Source organism: Calonectris borealis, chromosome 3 (genome assembly GCF_964195595.1).
Source record: "Calonectris borealis chromosome 3, bCalBor7.hap1.2, whole genome shotgun sequence".
Taxonomy (NCBI): domain Eukaryota; kingdom Metazoa; phylum Chordata; class Aves; order Procellariiformes; family Procellariidae; genus Calonectris; species Calonectris borealis.
Genome location: NC_134314.1, coordinates 66,549,930 through 66,574,618, shown reverse-complemented (window position 1 = coordinate 66,574,618; position 24,689 = coordinate 66,549,930). Strand labels below are relative to the sequence as shown.

General features: G+C 36.7%; 1 protein-coding gene across 21 annotated transcripts in view; it reads left to right on the top strand.

Annotated features, from left to right (window-relative positions):
• The window catches only part of REPS1 (RALBP1 associated Eps domain containing 1), a 70,824-nt gene that overhangs the window by 10,735 nt on the left and 35,400 nt on the right, over positions 1-24,689 (top strand). For 19 of the 21 annotated variants that reach the window (XM_075145971.1, XM_075145960.1, XM_075145965.1 and 16 more), the window contains exons 2-4: positions 6,086-6,209; positions 10,536-10,732; positions 20,102-20,255. In XM_075145971.1, the coding sequence (XP_075002072.1) occupies positions 6,086-6,209; positions 10,536-10,732; positions 20,102-20,255 (475 nt within the window). Of the gene's footprint in view, positions 1-6,085; positions 6,210-7,996; positions 8,248-10,535; positions 10,733-15,857; positions 15,989-20,101; positions 20,256-24,689 lie in introns of those variants that run through there. The other 2 variants (XM_075145973.1, XM_075145972.1) reach the window with 2 other exon arrangements.

Below are 24,689 nucleotides of genomic sequence, written 5' to 3'. Positions count from 1 at the left end.
CATTGCCTACTTCACACTTATTGAATTAAATATAGCAGTTCTTGATATCCTTCATAAATGCATTTTGCAAATGATCTTTGGATAGGTTTAGGACTGTTTAAATGTTTGTCATATACTGCTAATAGTGCTGAAACATAGAATTCAGACCAATACTTGGACTGTTTCTTTTAGTGGCTTTTTTTGTCCTGTCTCCAATTTTTTTTTTTCTTATGTGCCAAGATTTGTGGAGCCTTGCGGAGAACTAGGTCAGAGACTTGACTTGGTTAAAAATAACTCATCAAAAGAAGGATCTTTGTCAGTTCTCTGTCTTGTTCCTGCTATGCAGTGCTGTCAACAACTGTGGCACCTGAGAAGCTACCTGCCAAGTGAGATTTTTCTGAAGAAAAGTTAAAAATTCTTGATGAATAACTGATCAGTATTGCTTTGTCCAGTTGATGATAGGTGAGAGACTGTAGTTAGAAAACTGTGTCAGGCTGTGGTCCGCAATCAGTGAGACGGATTGAGATAAATGAAGTGACAGGAGTTGATCTATTGAACAGTGGCTGCAGAATAACAAGATTAGAAGGTAACGCATTGTGAGGAAAGAAATGTATTCTATCTAGAAAAAAGCACAAAGGAGGTTTTCGTAGGTCTTTGGTATGTAGTGATGGTCGGGGTTTTTTCTGCTACAGTAGCAATGATTAGGAAATATTTTTTTCAACTTCCCTTATACATCCCCAGATTACGTTACACTGTAAAGGTATGGTTAATTTTTGTTGTAGCTGAGGTGAGTGGATTACATGACTTCAGGAGAGCACCTTTGTAGGACAGTATATTCTAGTACCCAATTTGAGGCTGTATTCCAATAAACTTTTAATTTGGAAAACATCCTGTCATACCTGTTTAAGTTAGCAAAGAGCTTTATAATCCTCGCAATGAATTGCTGCATACAGGATACAGAAATAACATTGTTGACATGATAATGTTTTTCATTTTAAACTGTGAATCAAAATCAATCTGTAAGCACAGTTACATTTTTATTAAATAACCTAAAACTGAATGCAGGTTATTCTTTTTAATTTTTTAGGTTTTTCTATCTGAAGTGAAACATTAGCTTTTTTTTTTAAATTTATTGCTTGCTTTTCATTAAAAGTTTATTGTAAATATGCATAGTAAAACTCAAAAATCATGTACTAAATACTGAAGCACAAGTATATTCATATGGTCTGGTTTAGCTCAAGTTTGTATCAAATATTGTAAAATGAATGTGAAAACTTGTTTTGCACCTCTGGTCCATGGCTTATATGATATTGTTCCTGGTGATTGTTTCATTTAAACATAAAAAAGGTTGCTCAGAGAGGTTGTAGTCTCCCTCCTTGGATATACTCAAAATGCATCTGGGCATGGTCCTAAGCAACCTGCTGTAGTTGAGCCTGCTTTGAGCAGCAGGAGTGGAGTGCATGATTGCCAGAGGACCTTTCCAAGCTCAACTATTCTGTGATTCTATGTTTCTTTGTGTTTATTAATTAAAAAAGTCTTACACTAACAATACAAACATGAAAATTCCTGCCACGTCACGGTAGGACTACTAAAATACCTCAAATTAAGCATGTGTTAATAAAATCAGGAGCAAAATGTATATTCTGAATCCCAGTTCTTTTTTCTTGCATATATCAGTATGTGATTTCTTTTTTTTTTTTTTTTTTTTTTAGTGAATAGACTTGTGTTAATGTCCTAGTTCGGATGAGGTAATACAAAAGGTTCTCCTTTGAGTTTGTTCACTTCCCTTTGCTGTAAACATACACAATGTGTGTTGTAACTTCCAGCCTTCAAAAGTTGCCTTAAAGTCTTGTCTCTTACCACCCTCTGGTATGGAACAGTAGGTACTTTAGTAACTCTCTCCAAGCAGATGAAATATTTTTATCTTTACTGTGTAGGTGGCATGCATGTTGTTTCATTTATTGTTTTACTGTTGAAGTCATCCCTGCTTAAATACTATTGTACTTTTGCATGAATAATGTTTACAGATAATGGGCTTGATTTGCCTTGTAGAAGAACCTGGGGGCAGGGGAACTGTGATATTCTAGAAGACCCTCTCAGAGAGGTTTTCTGAGTTCTGGAAAGTGTGTTTCATCACATTTGGTAGAGGTGTGATTGGTTCCACTTCACCTGGAATTTTTAAAGGTACTCAAGTCTGAGTTTTTTTGTTTCACAAACCTTTCCAAGTTCAAGGATCTCTTATTTGAAACTGTAAGAGTTCTAGAAGGTATGTGTTTGAAACAGTGCCCTTTGTCAACATTCTGCTTCCTATGCATGTCTGATCTGTGCCAACTCCTGATACTGTTGATGCTGCTGTCACTTTTTTGCGGTATGATGACTGAGTACGCAATTTCATCATTTACAGCTGCTGCACTGAGTTTTGTGGGTTGGTGGTTTTTTTTTGTATCAACAGCTTCCAGCAATTTTGGAGCTTCACAGAGTTGTTGGCCTTAATCTGGTTAATTGCAGTAGTGTGACCTCAGGATCTTCATATCTAAGGATATGAAAACAGTCATGGAGCATTTTGTCTTGAAGATGGCTCTGCATTCCTTGAAGAGTTTAAGGAAATTCCTTATCCCCTCTCTTCCTAAGAAGATGAAGGCCCTAAACATAAATCTCAGAGAACCAATCCCTTGATTTTTTTTTTTATTATTATTCCCCCCCCCGCCCCATCAGTATTGCTTATTACCTGTTGAATGTTTAAATCCTCCTTCAAGGAGATTATAGGTAGGCTGCTTTGAATATGTTCAAGCATGCTGTCAGCCAGCAGAGGAGTCTCCACTAGATGTTTGCATGTAATGATTTTACTCACCCTTCAATCATGTTTCTGATTGGGTTATATTCTGTGTTTGAAATAGAGGACTCCTTTAGGTAATTGTGGGTGGATTTGACAGCTGCTTGTTCAACAGCATAAAGGCATTCTTTTTTGTTGGTTGGGGTGTTTTTTTAATCCTTTTTCCTTTTCTTGATACTTACATCTCGTGTATTTTCTACATTTATATCTATTTACTTTGAATCCATGCTTGTCTTTCCTTTCTAATACTTATGTGCCATGGTAGCTTAATTATTAATTCAGTTTTAAACGGAAGTTTTTTTCAATCTGGCAGTACTGACTAGCTACAAACAAGATAATTTCTAGTTTAGCACTGGCTTTGGAATTGCCCAAAGCCATTACTGCCTAATGATTCCATAGGCTCCAAATGCCTGTGTCATTGCTTCCTTTCATAAGAAGCTTTTCCAGAGTCTGCTCAGTTATTCATCTGTCAATGCTAGGCCACTGGATCCACAAGCTTTTTCTGTGTAGTCAAGTACATTGATGTTCATCAGTCCTCCAGAATACAGTGCTTTAAAAAAGGGAATTGCTCTTGCTGTCACACTGGTTTCAATTGCTAGCTGGCTCTTGAATCTCCACTGCTTTAGTTCTGCCAGTTATTTAAACTTAGTGTAATTATTTTTGGCATTAGATTGGGTACAGGTAATTTATTTTAGATGTTGATGCCTCAAAGTTTTTGTTTGAATTGTCACTTGTCAATTTAGACTCACTTTTTTCCTCGTGGCACTTTTTGTAGTCCAACCAACTAATGTATTGTATTCAACTGTATTGAATTATTTTCTTTTAGTTAACGAACTTTAGAAAATGCCTTGACTTCTGTCCAGATATCATGCTGCAGAAATACTATAATGGGAAAATACAAATAACACAGGTTCTGTAGGACAATGTGGGAAGTGTAACGCAGACATAGCCAAGTGATGTAATGCAGCTAGCTTCTGTCCAGCAGGATTTCAGCTGCATGCACAGCCCTAGACCTCCTGATCCTCTTGAGACTTCTTTGGGACTAGGTGTTTGTCAACTTCCCACGCCTTCCTGTGACAGGTTTTACAACACCTTATTTTCATGAGGTCCTAGAATCCTGGTGCGTCGCAAGAAAATACCCAAGCAGCTTTTTGTTGAGCCATATCTAGCTCAGCTGTAGTTAATAAACCCATCCATTTGTCTGATTGTATGGAGTTACCAAAGTCTATTTCCTGTTTCAGCAGTGCTGAAGCGTACAGACTAACTCCTCAAGGATCATGTCATTCAGTTGCTGTTACGTGAAAATGTAGTTGACTTTTTCAGTTGGAACTTGCCTGCAAGCGGGGCTCCTCTGCCCTTCAGAATTGTGTCCTGTGAAAGCTGGGAAATCTTTCAGGACAGCTTTCTCTAAGCCCAGTAACAGTCCATCCCAATAGTTAGGAAAATGACCAGATGTGTCAAGAGACCAGATTTGCCAAACAGGGAACTTATGACTGAGCTCTGGTGGGAAGGGTGAGGAGAGAAATTAGTGCCCATGGATGTAGATGAGGCTGAGATTCTCAGTGCCTTCTCTGCATTGATCTTCACAGACAAGGTATCCTGGGCCTTTGTGCCTGGAGATGGGATTGAAGGAGGAGAGAAACTAGTAGCAGTACAAGATAATTGATGGATCTCTTGAGAAATACTAAGTTCATGGACTTAGATGGGGTGCTTCTGAGGGTACTGAGAGAGCTAGCTGCTAATGTTGTTGCAAGTCAGCTTTCTCTTTGAGTAGTTGGAGAGATCAGAGGTGGGCCTCAATGACTGGAGAAAGACATGCTGCAGCCATCTTCAGGAAGAGCAGGAAGGTTGGTTTGGGGAACTGCAGGCTGGTCAGCTGCACTTTGGTCCCTGACAAGTTGTGGAGCAAGTCTGCTTGGAAGCCATTTCTAGGCATATGAAGGTGAAAACAGTAATTAGGATTAGCAAGCATGGATTTACCAAGGATACTTGTTAACCAGATTGTCTGCTGTGGTGGAAAGACTTGAACTGTGGTTGAGGAGAGAAAAGCAGCAATGTCATCTATTTTGACTTCAGCAAGGCTTTCACCATGGTGTCCAAGAGCATCTTTGCATCTCATTTGGAACATCACAGTCTAGATGAGACTGCTAGGTAGATAAAAAGACAGTCTGGATCATTGAGCTCAGAGGGTCTGATCTGGGACATGTTATGCTTAGTATCTTATCAGTGACCTGGCACAAGCAAGGCTGCACCCTCAACAAGTTTGCAGGTCTTCGATGTGGAGGGGTGTGCAGTTAGTATGTTTGAAAACACGGCTGCTGTCTGGAGAGACCAGAATTTCTCAAAATTCATAACAAAAGACAAAACCACCTTTCTGTTATATAAACACCAGGGGAAGAAAAGGGAATAAAATAACACCAATTCTTTGTTGTATTTCTTAAATGAAACAGCATCTGTGGCGTTGTTTGGAGAACCTGAAGTTCTGCATTCTTGTTCAGTGCTGAAATTCATGTGTATATGTTGGTGGTACTTTGTGTTCTGAATGAATGCTTTAGAGGTTTGTTTTATAATTTAAAAGTTAAACTACAGCAAGCTTATATCAGAAAAGGCTGGAAGGTATCATTTGCAATTGTCTAGCTTTTTCACTTTTTATAAATTCTAACCTCGTCATTGAAATTCTTCAGGGAGAAATCTGGGGGCAGACCATTTCTCTAACTTGATCAGTAACACACTGTTCAATTTTTTCTGAGAATTATTTGAAAATCTTAATTTTGTGTTTCTGGATTACATCTGACAATATAATACTAAAAATGTTGAATGCTATTCCTTTTCTGTTGCAGTTACTGAAGACAGACAATAGCTGCTAATGGACTAGCTAATAGTGACATAGGATGTTTATTATGTGGTTTTCGGGGGGGGGGGGGTTTGTTTGTTTTGTTTTTTAAAAAGGAACATGACCCCGGTTACTCTCTTACTTTCTCACATCAAGTCTGTAGAACCTCTAAAGCCTAGGTGAAAGAAAAGGTGGATAATTGGGAAAAACTTAAGTTTTAGACTTGGCGCTTTTGCTGCTTGGTAGGAATCACATATTGTGATTATGTGTCACATAATATTTCGATATTGCATGTGAAATTGTTACTGAAAGATTGTATATAGGAGGTTGTTAAGAGCATTTAGTGCAAGGCATGCTGCTGTTAAATGTATGAAATTGCCTCTGTAGACCAGTTTGTGTTTTAAGTTTCTTTGTACAAGTAACTGTGTGTTTTGTTTCAGATTATGGAGCTCTGTGGTGCCACAAGGCTTGGCTATTTTGGAAGAAGTCAATTTTACATTGCTTTGAAACTTGTTGCTGTGGCCCAATCTGGTCTCCCTCTGAGAGTGGAAAGCTTGAATACAGGTAAATCACAGGATCGGGGGGGAATTGGGTTGCTAAGCGGAATTATTGTACTTGGCTCACAGATTCTTGTAGAGTAACCTTGTAAATTAGTGTAGTATGTTTTTTTATACATGTTGCTAACTTAAAAAAAAGAAATTGTGGAGAGACTATGAGGGAGTGTATTCTTACTGTGCAATAAATATGAGGTATAATGCCTTACGCTTACTGCATGAGTATTGTGTTCATTGTGGGGTAGATGAACAACTGCTACTGACTACTGTGTAGGTACATGTTAATTCTATAGATTACTAATGTGAGAAGTTGTGTGCTATATCCTCTGAATAAAGTACTAATAGGACTAATGTGAATTGGAAGGAAAAGAAGAATGCAACATTTGCAGGCTTTTGTAGTTGCTGAGTTTATGAAGCCTTGATTGTAACAAATGAAAGGTCAACTTTTCTAAAGTCACGTTCCTTCGCGCTTGGCTTGACAGTTTTCTCCCTCCGTAGTGCAAATATGAACATTAGTGGTTTAAGATTTTTCTAGTGAAAAACCTGACCTGTAAAAGATGTTTGAAGCCTGTTATCAGCCAAAACACCTGTTATCCTACTTTTCAAAGGTCAGCTGTGGTGTGGGTAGTGAAATAGGAACAGGAGAAAGACTCACTCTAGAAAGATGGTTCAGAACAGCAGAAAGAGCTTTGATATGAGGCTCTACTGTAGCCTTCTGAGTGACATAAGTGGATCCATGTCGATGTTGCTCTGTGAGATGAAAAGAGACTTAGGAAGATGAAATAGTGAGTTTTAAGCCACCATAGCCCTTTCCAGTGTAGTACACAACTCACAACTTAGAGATATCTTTGGAGCACAGCTTTGCATTAAGGTGACTTCCCTAGTGGATTTTATGTCTGTAAAATACATGTTACGATATAATTTATATATGCTAGTGATTAAAAGAAAGCTTAGGAGTTTTTTTCTGTCTAAAGGATATAGATTAAGCAGAGTGGTTAAGGAGACTGTTAAAAACAATCTAATAGGACTGAAGTATTTGACAAAGCTATAAAAAAGAAAGGAATCATTGTGTATACTTCTGCAGTTAGTTTATTCTAGGCTTGTACAAACAGTATATGCTGCTTTCATGTTTTTTTGTAGCTTTTTGGAAAAGTGCATGGTTTCAGTCAATGTTTTGCTAGTATTCAAGTTCCTTTCTGCTCATAAGCCACCCTATGTTTATAAACCATTTCCCTAGTTTTCTTGATGAGCGTTCCCAAATCTAAAGCTTCAGCAAGTTGTAGCAGAATGCCCTAGAATCAGAAAGTTGGAAAAAGGACCTGCGACTCTTAATATCCGATAGAAATGGGACTTGATATAACAATTGTGGGATTTCTCGTCAAATGCCCGTTGAAGAAAGCAAAGACTAAAATCTGTGTAGTAGCTTTTTCCAGGGTTTTTATATACTTGGTTTTATTTTAATGCAAGATACCTTAACTGGAAGGAGCTTTCCTATTTAAAAAAAAAAAAAAAAAAAACGGAAGAAATTTGAAGGAAGGAATTGAAATGAAGGTACAGAATTAATTCCAAAATACAAAATATGTTGCTGTAAAATTAGCAGCCATTGGAACTTTTATAATGGAATACATTTCCTTCATTCATGACAACACTAGAAATACTTGTAATGGTTTCTAGACTTCTAGGAATAAGTTTCTGTAACTGGTTCCAAACCTACTAAATAAAACGAGTACAATTGACAGAACATTTATTTTTACCCTAACTGTTTTTAGCTTTGGTTGTCTGTTGCCTTGGTTGCAGTGGTTCCAGTCCTGTCTATGAAGTTCCTGCTCCTAGGATGATTCAAGTGTTGTTGTAGCAGCTACTAAACAGCTAAAATACAGCAGGCTGAAGACTCATAAAATCATTCTCAGCTTGGGTTACCTTCCTTTGAAAACTGGGGTTCAGCAGCCTGGCCAGCTGGGTTCTGCCCACAGTCCATCTCCAAGAGGTCTTGAAGAGGAACTGTTAGAGCCATCCCAAACTAAACCGTATACTCTTTCTCTCTTCAAGTAAAACATTTAAAATTAGTTAAAGCTTATATTTTAGGACATCTACTTTTTAGCTCTGCATTCTATGCATGTTTTATTCAATGATTGTCTTGATGTTATTCACTCTCTTATATTGGTATTTTCTCTCACCTTGTTTCTTTTGCTCTTTGGTTCACTGTGTGTCTCAAGCAGACAGGAATCTTGCTTTATGTGAGTTGCTGAGTCAAATTTTGAGTACTAGATCCATTCAGTTGATTCTTAGTTAACTAAGTGCTTTTTTGGTTACTTATTTGTGCAGTGTAGTAAAAATACTGGCTTTAGTTAATTATACTACAAGCTTCTCAATCTGTTGTTCCTTTGCTGTCCCAGAAAATTTTCCTTTCCTTCGAGGAAGCTAAAAATTTAGAAATTGATGAGCAGTGTCTATTTCAAAGTAATATTTATTTTCTAAGTATGGAGTACAGTTTTTGGTGGAAGAAAACGTTAGCAAGGATGTGAGCATAAAAAGTACAGAGAACTTTCTAGTTTATTCAATATCAAGATTTAATTCCATTCATAACCGCTATCACGTTTATAATTGAGGGATTTCTGAATGGTAACAAATGTTGTAGTAGTGTTAAAATGAATTTTTTCTGCTGTTATGGGGAAAAGACAGAGGAGAGAGGTAAAAATGGCAGATTTCAATTGGCCATCTAGAAACTTGGTACAGCAAAACAAATATTTATCTAGTCTTGTTTTTAAAGAAGACAGTAGAGTATTTTGTGTTCCTTCTGAGCCCTCTATGTTATTTTGTGAAATAGTGCTAGATATCTCATGCCAAAGCCTCATGTTGGAGCAACTGTGTCAGTTGGATGTTCTAGTGTCTGTATTATCCCCTGTTTTGCAAGCATACAAAATTTTCACTTGTATGCAATGACTTTTTCACTTTTTGGCTGGCTGTAGTTCACTGTTTAGCTACATGAATAACATTCCTAGTGCAACAATGCTAACGTGAAAATGGGCATCTAGGAATGAGGAAGGTATCAGGAATTGCTTTAACAGTGTTTCCATGTGATGGGTAACCACAAATTTAGCAAAGAGTCTGTGTTGCATGCTCCTTCCCTGTGGTGAAAGCTGTTTGGCATGTTGAGTTGTACTTAGTGACAAAAGCTTAAATCAAGAATTTATGTTCTTAAAGGAGCATTGCTCTTTAATACTGGATGGACACATAAAGGTGTCTATAGTTGTTGAATACTACGGATTCAAATGACACTCTTCAAATACAAATCAGTTTAATGTTTATGTAATAAACGTAAAACAAACATAAAAACTGTATGCAATTTCATCTCATATTTTAATAAAATTGTTAGTACCTCTGACTCATTTTCAATACCAAAAGTAATTGATGTAAGCTGTCAACAAGAGAAATTAAATTTGAGCCATGATTGTAAATTTGTTTTGTGTTGGAAAAAGAATTTCCAAGTAAGCGGTACAGCAAATTCGCAATTTATTTTTATTCACAGTGGACCAGTAAGAAAGTTGTGGTTGGGATTCAGAAAAATGGTAGAAATCTTGCAGAGAAAAATTGAAGACTTACGTAGCCTCATTTTTATATCAGACTACTCTGAACCGTGGTACATAAAGCTAAGGAGTTTGTAGCATTTTGTAGAAACTTTGCTTTATGGGTGTTTATAACAAGGTGAGGTGATATTGGAATGTTTCCAGTTGTATCCCAGTAAAACAGCTAATTTAGCTTCTCTTGTAGAAAGGTGCACACAGATGTGTTTAAGCAATAGTTGCAATTTTTGCAGTAAGACTAGATTGTATTATCTGTTGTAAATATAAACGTGACATCAGCTCACTAAAAGATGATGTTGAATATACTGCAGTATTTTAGCATTTGTTTTGCTGCTGAACTGTTTTGCATGAAGAATCTCTAATTTTATATACGTGCTAGAGATGGTGGATAAATTTTGAAAATCACATTTCAATAATTCAGCGTTGGCAAAACTGAGAAAAAATCAGCTACATCCAGATTACCTGATCGCTACTGTGTTTAATGCAGAGTTCTAGTGCAAAACTGTTATGGAACTATGCGAAGTCCTCTTTGTATACCAAAACCAGAGCTTGGGTAGCAGAATTGTGAAGTATAATGCAGAAAGGGTATTTGCTTTTTTCCTATTGGGAGATGTTGGCTTGACTATAGTAGCAGTCTCAGTGTTTAAGTATTGGAGGCATGTGTGAAATTTTAACTACAAAATAGAACTGCATTTTTATTTTTAAGCATCATACTTCTGTATAGTAAATGGCCTGCTCTCTTTTTTTAACAGTAAAGGACCTCCCTCTTCCCAGATTTGTTGTGTCAAAGAATGAACAAGAATCAAGACACACAGCCTTGTATTCTTCGGATGCTGATAACCCAGCCTCATATTCAGGTGTGATTCCTCCTCCACCTGGCAGGATACAAGTCAAAAAAGGCTCTGTGAGCCATGATACAGTTCAACAACGTACATCAACTGATCAACAGGTAAATTAACTTAAAAGATTAAATGGGACTGTTAACCACTACTTTGCTGCATAAGAGTCAGTTTGATAGGGCTTCTAAGCTTTGTTGCTTTCAATATAGTTTCTTTTTTAAAAAAAAAAATCATACTGGTGTACATGATGCAAGACCACCACATATGCTTCTGAAATACTTGCATGTAGGAGACACTTTTTTATGAAGTCTTATAATCTGTGTTTAAAATATTGGTGGTAACGGACAAAGAATTGAGATAGAAAAGATGTGTAAGCTATGATAGCAAATATCAAGTTGTAATCATTATGATGTTAATACCTTGTTTATTAGATAGTTCACGTTGGCTTCCTGGTCATTGGAATAGTGGTACCGAATGCCATGGAAGATGGATTTCTGGTCCTTCAACATGCTCCAATACCTTTAAATCTGAAATACTTTAGAAAATTTTTTTTAAAGTCTCACAGTTACTTTTCTCTGCCTTGCATTTTATTGTTCAGCTATTTAATTGTTAAGTAGAGACAATGAGAACCAGAAGTAAGACAGAAGTTTTCATACAGCTTTTTATTGTGTTCTAATAATGAGAAAACTGATTTCCTTTTGGTCACTGGTTCTTTCATCTTCAGCAACAGGGTGTCTGAATAAATGAAAACTGTAAAGGTTTACAACTCTGTGCCTCCTTATAATTCCGTGGGTTTTGTAATCTTTACACTCTCTTTCCATGGGGAACTCTTTTCTGATTGTCTTTTCTACAAGCTACAACACTGAGTGCAAATATTAAATTTTGCTGGGTGTATGTGTGTCTGAGCATAACTGTTAAATGACCTGTTTTCTTCCTATGGTATGCTCTTTTCTGGGCGTCTTTTGTAAAGAATCAAGGAACTTGCAAACATCCCTTAATCTGTCTGGGAATCAAGGAATCACTCGTAAACATTTATTAATCTCTCTGGGAATAACCCAGACTGATCCAATATAAACAAGAAGCAAATTAGCAGAGGCCATCCATAATCAGTGTTTGGCTGCCACTTCCTTTCTCCCAAACTGGAGATGGGGACCATAGTGAAAGGAGGGCTGGCAGTAGATCTGAAGATAGCTTGTCGTTGTCTAGTTTTGGTTAGGTGTGTTTGAGAGAGCTCCCAAGCACTTCATAAAGAAATCAAAAATTGCAGATCTCCTTGATCTGATGATGGGGTTTTAGTTTGGTTGAAATAGTGTTTTGTATGCTTCCATCATGGTGTTGAGTTTGTTTAGTGAACAGCTGTAATTTGATACAGGAATCTGTACTGGTGTAACTGTAAAATAAGGTCTTTTGAAAATAAAAAATTTAAAAATTTAAATAAGGTCTTTTTAAAAATAACTTTTAAAATGCGGTCTTCAAGTTCTGGATAAAGCAACCACATATTCAGAGACGTGTATAAGCATCCAGATTTAATTTCGCCATCTTGGCTGATAGAAGCACCTTGGTATCTGTTTCACACAAGACTGTAGGGGATCATCAGAATAAAGAAACTCTGTGTATAAGTCCTTTGAGAGATCTGGCCCAGAAAACAGACTCGGAGCAAATGTAACAGACAACACAGCATTGAGTCCAGCAGTTTTAAGCTGTATTCATGGTCTAGAACATCAGGGAAGTATTGTCTGATTTTGCACCCTATTGTACAACTGCATTTTCTGTGGCTGGTCCTACATTTCTGACTGTACAATAAATCCATTCAAGCAGCCTTCTTGTCCCAGTCTAATATTTATTGATTCGGCCACCATGTTAGAAACAAGCTGAGAATTTTAATCCCCTTAGGCTGAGAAGGAGGCTTGAGCCCAGGTTTCTTGCTTAATGACATAAAAACTCTAATTGTGTTATTTTCCAAAAGACGGATACAGTTTTTAGCCATGTTTTTGTAGAAATTGCTGATCCAGTTGTCTTTACCTGGAGATACCACTCAGTTTTATAAAATGTAGAAAGAGATTCAGATTGTGGTTCCTCATTGTCTGCTACCTCTTTCAGTGATGAGGATGAGAAGAGCTGAAGTCTGAGAAGTAAATTACAGCATGTTATTTTCCTAGGGATCACTGTTCTTTCTGAAGGAATTTAAGTGTCAGTCTTGAATATTTCACTCTGAGAGCTTGTCATGTAGCTGTTAGATACTCCATTAGTGAGTTTGAGGTTTGATTTTTTTTTTTTCCCCTTAAACTGTTTATGAAATCATAAGATATCTTAATCTTCATCTTTAAAAACTGGGTTCATTCATGTGCAGCTTTACATATTGGTGAGATTTGTCATACATAGATTAATATCTTAGAATTACAAATAATTTATGTAAAAGAATTTAACTTAGAGTATTGTCTACTGAAATGTCCTAGGTAAAACTATTTCTTTATCAACGCATTATTTTGGGAGTTCCCCTCAGTGAGCTTCACTCGGAGGCAGGGCGTCAGGAAATGGCAGTCAGGTTATGTTTCCAGAGGGTTAGCCATAAATGAGTTCATCTTTTAAAGTAAGCATGAACTAAGTTCAGTAATGTCCTTTTTCTATCTCTAGCCATTTTTGTGGTGGCATTTTTAGTTTATAATGGCTAAGTATTATGTAAATATAGTACTGGCCGAAAGTTTATATCAATATTGCTAGTGTTAATAGAAGGTGACTGAAGTCACACCCAGCTATCATGGAAGCTGCAGAACTGATTCTAGGAGTCAAGCCAAATAGTGAAAGATGCCTTCACTCACTAGACGGCATGTTGACTGCACATCCTAGTAGAAATAAAACATTGGGGGAAAATTTTTTTTATTTTTCCTGCTGACATAATTTCTTCTTCCTAAATAATAGAGGCTAAGTAGATTGGAACACTTCTGCTGACAGTGTGACATATATACGAGCACTTTTGTTGACTTAAGGTATGTTAACCACGACATATATATGTGTATCTATGCCTTGGAAGTAGCAGCTATGCTACTAAAAATGTTAATTCAGGCCAATCTTGAGAATCTAGATTCTGTTGAGTTCTTGTGCTTTTTTAAAAGAAAACCGCCTAGTAGAATTAGGAGCTGTCATTGTAGATGGAAGCTTTTTTGGCCTTTTTTTTTTTTTTTTTAGTTTTTTTAAAAGAATAAGACAAATGTACTGAAAGCAGTTTCTTAGAAGAAGCAGCACCATTGAGATTAGGAAGTATTTTCTATCTTCTGAAAGTAGCTTACAAGTGACTAAATGTTCTCAATATCAGTCTGTTAGATATTGCTTTTGGATGTTTTGTGTTAACATCCAAAGCCAAAAAGCAAATACTTTTTCTGGTGTCTTTAAGTGTGATCCAGGTGTTGATCAGGTAGTGCTTTAGGATTCTTTCACCTGGCTTCCCACCTTTTCCAGGAAGGAGGGTAGCTAGTTTCAATAGATGTTGAGGCCCTAACAGCTGAAAAACGTGTATGTAGCAAATGCTCATAGGCTGAACCTTGCTATATCAGGTGGAAATAAAAGGTACTCATCTACCTATGTGTGCATTAAGCATAATATTGGCACTCTAGATTATATTGATTTATTGCCATATTAGTGCAACCTTAGGAGGGGACAGCTCAAATTTGGCACCTGTAGCACTCAAAATTTGATCATTTCCACTTTTTTTAACTACATGAGAAGTTGTGTGACTTTCTTTTAAGGTTTGGCCAGTAGTCCGTTTCTGTTCGCTTCTGTTTTGTAGATTGAACAGGTGATTCCAGGTGAAATATATCTGGTATTAAATAAATTGTTTAGGAACACAGAGCTGGAAAAGACCTCTTTTGTCATTGAGTCTAACCCTCTATTATCATGAGAAATTGTATTAGATAATGAATTTTTAAAAAATAATCAGGGTTCTCTCTTGAAATCGCAACCTTTTGTCCACACTGACCATGTTGGGGAAAACTATTCCAGAGCCTTAGTAGGAATACAGTGGAATATTCGTGAGAATATGGTGGGAATTCCCACTTAAGTTTACTCAGATCAGGTAATACCTATTCTTCTAACAGCTTTGTCCTTAGTATTTGCTGCAGGACACCACCAGTACTTACTGGAAAACTATTGTATTCTCATTTAGCTTTGTTTTGCTTGACAAAACAATCCATAGCGTCAGTTTTGTCTCATAAAGTAGTTACCAGTAATCCTCATAATCCTTCTCTGCCTTTGATCCAATTTGAATTTGTTCTTACTGAAAATATTTTACTAGATTTGTATTTCTTGTTCAAAATAAGATCTCACCAGTATTACTACTATTTCGTAGGGTACTTCCCTACTTCTCCTTGATATGTATCACCTCATATACCTTAGCAGCTGTGAATAAAGCAAATCTGTCATATTTGACATATTGTAGTGGTCTGATAGTTGACCTGTGCATCCAGTCTTCTGTTTTCAGCTGATTTATTCCCATTATGCATTTTAGTATTAGTTTCCACTATGCAAGAAACTGTATTTTATATTTTAAAACTTGATAGTTTACTGTTACCTATGTCCTGAAAGGAACCCATCTGTCTGATGCCTCCTTACACTTGTTGTCAGAATTCATCAGCATGCTATTTAGTGTGCATAAACAGTTACCTAAAGTATCAAATTAGGTTATTCCCCAAATCATTCATTCAGGAGCATTATTAGAAACTTCCCTTCAATCCCATAGTTCCCATTCTAATACAGTCCAGCTTTGCTCCTTCTGTAGCCAATTGTTTTGCACCTTAGATTCTTGTATTAATCTCCACATTGTTGGAACGTCTTGCACGACACCCCACTGAAGTATGCTGAGGTTCAGGATAAATGTAGGGCAGTTCCTTCATCTAGAAAATCACAAAAATGCTATCAGCCAACTTAAGTAAAATTTCCCATGGTGTGATTGATCCCTTTTCCATTTGTCTCTGTGTTTTTAATTATTATTTTCTTCAAAACCTAGTCTAAAACCTTTCAAACTGTTGAGGTCAGACTAACAAGTTTGTAATTGGCTGAACCACACCTTCCCTCCCTAAAAATGTGTAGTGCTGCATGTGGAGAAGTTCACACTGAACCTTGGACTATTTTGTTCTTCAGTATGGATACTAGTTGATTACAAAAACATGGGTTCTGCAATGCAATTACCATCTCTAGCATAATCTTTCTTCATGATGGATCTGTTCCCTGACTCTTATGCAGGCTGTGTGGTATCACGACCTGGATCACAGCACCCTTAGAGCTACCCTTCGGATACCATGTCTGGCTTCATTGTCTCTGGAATTCTCCTTAGGAGGCTTTCTTCTGGCCTGAGGTGTGAGATCCAGGAAAAGGTTTATAATCTCATTTGACTCATGTATGGTTGCAATGCCCTTTCGAGGTTGAGATCCCTCCAGGGTTGCTTTAGCATATATTGTGTTGCCTTACGCCAGTTTGTTTGACTTGACTTCACTAAGGTTCTTCTTTTAGAGCCTATATTGTATCACCTTTTTTAATTAACATGCTATTTTTAGTAACTGTTTGTCAGTCCAAAAAAGTGCAAGTTCTGAGTCCTTCATAGTGTCTTGGTTTCGTAATTCCAGTTTGACAAAAATCATGCTTTTTTATAGTTCTTTTTTTATGTGATTTTTTTTTTAATTAAGATGGATTACTTAATTTTTGCCTGTTAGCTATAACCGTATTTTTTTTATTAGTTATTGAGAAGAATGTTCTCAGCAGTTTGATTTAATATGAAAATGTTAAATAGTTATTAACTATTCATGTCAACATGCTTTTATTTAGATCTGTTTTCTGGAATAATTTAAAGAGGAAAAATAAATGTCTTAAGATAGTAAAAACCGGGAAGTTGTAATTGCTGTGGTTTTTATTGAGGTTTGTTTGGAGACAAATTAAAAGCTAGTGTTTTAAATGTTTAAATATAATTGCATTGAAAGTGCTGAAACAGTTTATCAAAATAAGATTTTAATAGTAGCTGATCTAATAAATGATACATCAACTAGAGTATGCAGGTGGTGAGTAAAATTGTCAAAGTTCCCAAAGAGATTAGGTGGGTAATTTCTGTTAAAGTTGGTGAAATTCAAAATCGCTGAGTTATCAGTAACTCACATTAGGCAAACTGTTGTAGTTGTTTCATCTTAGGATTTTGAAGAGCAATTAAGTTAGGTTCTGTACCCTAGTACTCTCAGAAAAATCTGATCCCAGACATTTCATGCTTTCAAAATTAGTTTCTTTTATTGATAGATCAGACAGATGAAAGTGAACAATCCTGCTTCCTCAGCTGGAACATGCACTCTCAAAACACTCGGTTTATGAGAATGTATGTTGCAATTGAGGAACAAAGGTGGTTCTAATGAACATATGGCCTCTGTTTACTAAAATGTGAAGCTCAGTGCAAAATTGAAATGGAAACTTCGTACAACAAACCATGTTTTCTAGGCATGAGTATATGAAAATGACAACTTCTGACCCACTGCGAAGGCAGATACATAGTTGATGTTAACCTATATATAAGGGGTGAATGAACCTGTATGTAATTACAGTTTCAATAAATCCCTACTCATTGTGTTTTCCCATGACAGCTTCTGAATCTTGAGTCAATGTTTCTACAGTCCTGCCTCCTTCCAATGCTTTTCTGGCTTGCATCTTCCTTTCTTTACACTTGCATTGAGCCATCAGTATTTTGGCTAAGCCATAAATATATACACACACACAGAGACACTTATATTTGTGTGTGTATATATAAATATATATATATACACACACACATACATATTTTTAAAAAAGTAATTAAGGAGTTTAACTCTCCTGATCTTCTGGTCAGCTGGATCAATGAATGCCATGAGTGGTATATGAGAGTGACTGGGATTGGACAGGGGAAAGATGGTGCCATAGTAATGCAATCTAAATTTGGTTTAAACTGTTTTGGGAATGTGTGTCTGGTAATGATGGTAAAGCTGAAGATGTGGCTTGTCCCTCTTCCAGAAGCTTTTTGACATCAGAGTTGATGACGTGCTTTTGCTGTTTAATAATTTTGGAGTCTGTAAGCTGAAGCTCCAAATCAATTGCGAGAAATCTGTAAAAGTTCAGAATTCTGATATAACATTGACTGGAACATTGAGAACGAAGTTAATTATTTGTTATGCTTGTACTTCTGATGATCTGATTACTGTTATTACATGCTTTACAGAATCACATGAACCACATGTAAACATTTAGAAGAATTTAAATTGATTATCATATTTACAATTTCTTCCTATGCCTTGAGCATAAGGCCAAATGTTAGACTGAGGCTTACTGAATAGTGACAGTTGTCAGCTTCATTAGGGCAAGGCTGCTTCATGAGGACTATGTGTCAAGAGTTTTAATGTTCACATGCAGTGAACACTCACACTAGAAGTAGTGAGTGGTTTCCTTTAGGTAGACTATCATACATTTGTCTGCCTCAGGTTTTCTTCTGTGTCTTTCTGGACCATCTGACTTACCAGAGTAAGAGTACCGGAGTAAATTAATAGTGTCTGTGACCAAGCATAGCTTTCCCTAGGTTTACTTATGGTATTTTGTCTAAAAATTCAAACATCCTTCAAATCTTGTTTGATAAAAGATGGCTTGTATAAAAGCCAATGGAAGAGAAAGCTTTTCATTGATTTCAGTGATGCATCATCATGGTTCTCCTAGCACCTGTTGCACTATGCTAAGCGGACTAACCATTCAACCTTGGTTCTAGCTTCCAGCCTGCAAGTGGCACTCTGGATGCCCTAACTCCTTCCCCTCTTGCCCCTGTGTAGCTGTAAGAGTAAGAATGTACTGTCATCTAAAATAAATTCCCTGTCAAGTAAGATGTTAAGAGGAGGAATCTTCAGGCAAATTTCAGAAAGGCATGTAACTGCAACAAAAAATCTTGAACTGGTGGAGGTACTGTGGAAAAACAGTGACTTTGTGCAATCAGTTGGTCCCTGAATTAAAAGTTGAAGTGAACTAGTACTGCTCCCAGCCACTTTGTAATACTCTTTGCCAATACATCTGGGCATCGTTTAAATGCTTTGAATGGAAAGTTCAAAATCTTGTGGCCTAGGAATTTGTTTAAAGAAATCTGACTCAATGGTGAGAACTTTCAGAAAATGCCTCAGTTGCAGAATCAACCAGGCTGGCCCTGTATCCCAGGAAATATGAAAATCGGAGGGGGACAAAAAAGTGAAAGTTTGCATCAACACATTAGAAAGTAACCAGTAATCATGTCCCTAAAACATTTTGTTAGGATGCATGTAGTTTTAGTATGTACCTTACATGGAGAAGAGTTTGTTTATGGCACTTTCTCATTGACTTTTAGACTTTTGCAGATGTAATATTGATTTAAAAGCATGATGACCCTCGAATATTCTGCAAAGTAAACCAGTTCAGTTTTGGGAATCCTGTGGAAGTCTGCGGTGGTCAGTCTGGCTGTTGGTACTTGATAGTATGTTAACAGTTGTTAACATAGAGTACCAAACTTTTTTCCTTGTCTACTGATGAAACAGATTTTGAGGTTTTTAGCTTTGTTTTTACTTTTCAGGAAACTGAGTTCAAGCTTTGCTTTCTTGTACTTGTTTTCTCTAATATAGTGTAGTTCAAATTGGGAGATCTGGCAAACAGGAATTTCAAAAGATCTAGATATAGGGAGGAAATTACTTTCTACTATATAAATACTTTACTTTGTACAATATAAATTATTTTTCCTTTGTATTTTATTTGAAATTGAATAATCTGGTAATCTGAATGTCTCCTGAGAACTGATTCCAGGTAGAAATTGCATGTGTGATTCTCTCTTTTCCTACCTGTTCAGGGAGAATATAGTACAATATGGGATTAAAGAGAAGCTTGAGCCTTAACATCAGGGCAACACTACCTTGTAATTTGGACAGCAGAGAAGTATATCCTAGATGGCATCATTCTTTGAAAAAATTACATCTATGTTTTTGCATATTAAAAAAAATAATAATATGGCCTGTCTAGTGATTTGGGTTTTTTAATGTTTAATTCTGGTTTGTTTTTTAAATGAAAGTAACTGATTGTGAATCACTTGATGAAAATTAGGTATGATAATAAGTTGTACAGTAAGTAATCTTTTCTTTTGAGACCTGGGTTCAAATGTAACTTTTATCACAAGTGAAAGTGAGTCTTATGATTTAGTTTCCTTTGTAGCTAAGCCATTTAACTCAGCATTCTGTTGTCTTAAGAATGTCAGGTTAAAAATATATTAGATGACGTTGTTTGAAGCGATTGTGTCCAGTTCCAGTCATACTCTACCTGACTTCTCCTGTTCCTTCATTTTAATAAGTACTACAATTTTCACTCTCTAAAATGAGACTTTAACTGCAGCGATGGTTTTTCCTACAAGTAATGGTTTTAGATAGGCTTTTATGTATTTAGTTATTTAGTAAAAAACTTAAAAGGTTCCTTTGTTTTATTAGGAGTCCACATCTCCAGTTGTTTCACCACAGCAATCCCCACCAACCTCTCCACATACATGGAGGAAGCACAACCGCCATCCCAGCGGAGGGAATAATGAACGACCTCTTGCTGGACCTGGGCCTTTTTGGGCTCCATTTAGTGAAGCACAACCAGGTATAAATGTCTTCTGTTATGCTTCAGCTGTAACCCAAAGTTGTGGAATTCTTAAATAAGTATATTAAATGAGTTCAGGGCAGTTTATCTTTGTATTTTCCAATCCTGGAAACTTTCTTGCAGATTCAAATGTTCGTGTGTATGGCAGCACTGTGGAATCTGTGGTCTTGCATATGGCGGATCCATTTCTTAGTGTGGTATCAGAAATGCTTAGAGTTTGGAGGGAGGGAAAGAGAGTATGAAAGTTTCCCAGTGGAAAGTTTTCTAATACAAAACTGACATCCTACTGAAATTGTGCAGGAACTGTCAGTATACCCAAAAACATGGGGAGCTCAAGGGGAAGCAGCAGATAATGTATTGGTTGTTTGAATTCTATTTCTGGTAAATTAGATGAATTGTCAGAACAACTAATTCTCTTAACATTTTTTTTTTGCTTTCTTTAAAGTTTATGTAAACACAACTGAAGCTACTGTATCTTCAGTCTGTCAAGATAGAACCAGTTGTTTCAGTTTCAGTACAACTTTTCATCCTTTATTGTTCTTCATTTAACATGAAGACCGTCCCTGTTGCTTCTATCGCTGTGCTCAGTTTTTAAGTTTTCCCTTTTAATAACTCATATTTCAAAAAGTTCTGTTTTCTGATACCTGATAAACTTAATACATTTGGGAACAGCGGAGCAATTCTAATTCAGATTGTTTTTGATGATACTGCTGAATAATATGTTGTATTTTGTAGGCTGTAGTTTCAGACTGAACTGTGGTTGGTTGGTTGATTTCAGTTGTGGTAGTCCAAAATTGATCTGTTACCTTTCAATTTATTGTCATTCTGTAGGTATAAGTATCTATGCAGGACCAGGGATTCTGTTGTTAGAATTGGTTGGATAAGGAAATAAAACTTATTTTAGAAGTGAAATGGGTTGTATGCAGAGGTTTATGCCAGTGTCCTGAATGTTATTTGCTAGTAAGTGCTGGGCAATTTAGAATAAAAAAAATAAAGATTATTAGTCTGCTTATTGCATATATAATCACTTCTAAGGGTTCAGTCCAGGTCTTGTGATTTTTTCAGCAGTCAATTTCTTGACTTTTTTCTTGCATGGTTTAGTTGATTTGCTTTTCTTGCAAGCTGAAATATAAGTTTGTCTGGTAGCTGATTTCTAACTTCTGAAGGTCAAGGACTCCAGGAGAAGTATGCAAACTATTCCAAAGAATTTAATATTGTCCTCTTAAAAATAATAAAAATACCATGTTAATATTTCAGTTTGGCAATGCTTTCCCTGTGATATCTAATGGATAAATTTTTCAGTAGTAGTTTGAAAATATTTTTGAACTAACTCAATATTCATCAATTTTATATTCTCTACTTAAACACATTCATAGTGTGTTTAAGTAATTTGGAGATACTGTTATAGAAGGATTGTCTGTTCTGCCAACGCTAAGGATAGAGTGGATTTTCATATATTAGTTCAACAAAAATTGTCATCCTGATTCACTGTGGGTGATTCTTTTGCACTGCAGATGATTAATTATTCCTTTGAATTTCAGCTGTTGTAGACAGTTCGTCATTCTTTTTCCCTCTCTTGAGCCTACTTTTTAAGGACAGTATTTTGTAGGAAAATGATGTTCTGCTGACATTTAGGTAGAACCAGACAGACTGTTGGTTACTTTTCTTAAAATCGGCACTGCAAGCTCATCTTGATTCCGATGCGAGATGGTCTTGAGAAATGAGGTAATTTCCAAGTACGTGATACTATTTCAGTAGGATTTAAGGCAGGGCTATGCTATTTCACTTGTGATCCAAGAAAAGTAAGAACCCAGGTCTCTGCTTGTGTTTCACACAAGGTAATGGGGTTGTCAACTGAAGGCATGGAACCTCAAGTGTGAAAATGTTTCTGACGGGTCTAATAATAAACAGCATGTTGCCTTAAACCAGGAGGACAAAAATCAAAACGTATTTTTTTTTGTTTGGAGAAAGATGTTTTTAAACAGGAAGATTCTGGCTTATGCATAGTAAAGACACTCCAGTGCATCGTCGTACTCCCACCATGAACAAAATTAAGTAGTGCTTTCTGTATCAAATTGGACTGTACAATAATTGTTAGATAATGACTCAATTGTTGTTTTTAAAAATCTTACCCCTTGTCTTGTATCAGAAGTCAGAAGTCTTAAGCATAACTTATAGCTGTAGTTCTCGAATTTCTTGAAGAAGAAAACCTGTTCTCATCTCAACAGAGCAAAAGAATTTGGATTGTAAAAGTTTTTTGCCACTGTGTTGTCCAGTAATTCAGTTAGGATAGCGTTAGGGATGCTTCATAAGTACCTGGACTCTGAGGCACTGTCGTGACTAGCTCAGTGTGTTTACACATAAGTGGCCTGAAATCAGAAGCCAAGGCTTGTTACCATCTTTCTTCAAGGCTTTTTGTAAAGAGAGCCCCAAAGGGTGCATGTATTTTACTTTAATATCAGGAATTAAAAGTTCAGTGACTGATGTTGATCACCTGCATAGAATGAAGTTTATAGTTAGTTCAGGTCTCATCCTTAAATGTCTGAGTCAATTCTACTAAAACCTGAGTCTCTCAAGTCTTCCAGGTGTCTTTGATTTAACAGTTTAAGATAAAGCTGTTCAAAAAATCATGTTGTTATGTCTCAGTTCTGGCTTGCATCTCTGATCTCTTTAACATTTTTTCTAGATCAGTCTTCGTAGACGGATACAGTGGATGACTGAACCCTTTGTAGGAAACAGAATTGTATATGAGATGAGAGCCTCTTATTCCTATAGTTACAAGAGAGGAAAAAAAATACTTTATACTTTTACCTTTTCAGCTCATTTTGCACTACAACTTCAGCTGCTAGAAGGATTCTGACTGTGACAAACTTGGGAGAAAGAACCCCTTCCCCACTTCAGGTGGTAGTTGAGTGGCATGTCAGAATAGGGGCTGGAAACTATTTTTTATTACCTTGTCGTCTGTTTGGACTGGAAGCAAAGCAGAGCATTTACGTTGGTAGTAGCCAAATAATGATTTCAAACTAGTCAAAAAATCTGGGGTTTTCTGTTCGGTTGTAGGACCTCTGTTAGCTTTCCTTGGCATTACCTCAGAGTTGTGTTTTGGTGTCTGAATATGTATGAGAACTTGCAGCCCTAAGCCACACTTTTTTTTCCTTGTTGAGAGAGATTTTACTGCAATTCATGAAATCAAGAATCAGAAAAGTTCATGGACAGAAGTGGAACGTGTCTACTGTGCTAACAGTTCACTTGCATCTTTAGGTCCTGTGATATTTACTGTGCTTGCAGGGGACTGAATAGTCCTTTGTCTCCTAGTTGCTGCTTCAATAACTGTTGATAATCGGCCTTGTTACAACTTAAGGATTATTCTTACCTTGATGTGATTATTGAGGGAGCAAAGAGCTCTACAGCGTTTTATCTTATTGCCAAAATTGTACTCACCTGGTTTTGTTTCGTCACAAATTGGTGGTAAGGAGAGCTCTTGCTAGTTTACAAAGTTAATTGAAAATTTAGTTCTCTGTAAGTAAACCCACATTTGTATGGTTACAAGCTACTCGGATGTTATCTAGATAGACCATTTCTTACACTTGGATTTGTAGCTTAAAGTGAGGGGGTAACTTTTCTCCCACAGGAAAGGAGATCATTTTCCACAAGTTATCAATGTGTTGGTAAGATATTCAAGCTAGAGGAGAAGGATATAGAGCAGCCACAGGAATTCAAGTTAGTTCTTCATATTAAGCATAGTGCATTAGACTTCATCAGCTAGTTCGAATCTGGTAATTGGTCTTAGGCTTACTCTCCATTCAAAGTGCTGTTAATGGTGTTCTCACTGATGAAAATGCACAGAGACCCTTGAAGGTTGTTTCTTCATTGAGTTACAAATCGTAAAAAAATAAAAATACACTGACTGTTCTGAGTCTTCTCTGTGACCCAATTTTCTTCCACCTCCCCTTCCACCTCAGTGTTATGTGTGTAGATCCAAGTGTTCACAGTTACTGGTAAAGTAATCTTTCTCCAGTGTTCTCCAGCCTTCCCATCTTGTGTCCTAAAACATTGCATCGCAGAGTGAATAACAGGAACAGTAAAGCAAGAGTATTCTTGTTGGGATGATTTGAACAGGGGAGAAAGGAAGCAGTTCTTGTAGTACTTGTAAAGTACTCGGAAGGGTATGACAATTTGGTGCTACTGGCATCTCCATCGCTGTCAAAGTACTGCTTTGGAAGAGGTGCTGTGCTAAGTGGGGTACAAATTGAACTGTACTAAGACAAGCTATTGGGAGAAGAAAAGGCGGAGTAAATATGTATAAGGTTAGTGGTAATAATGTCAGTGTCTGAGGGACAGAGAAGAGGAGAGCCATTGTATCAAAAGTAAAATTTTAGTGTGGCATATCCATGGGAGAGACAGGAAGGACTTGTCCCAATCTTGCTGTCTATT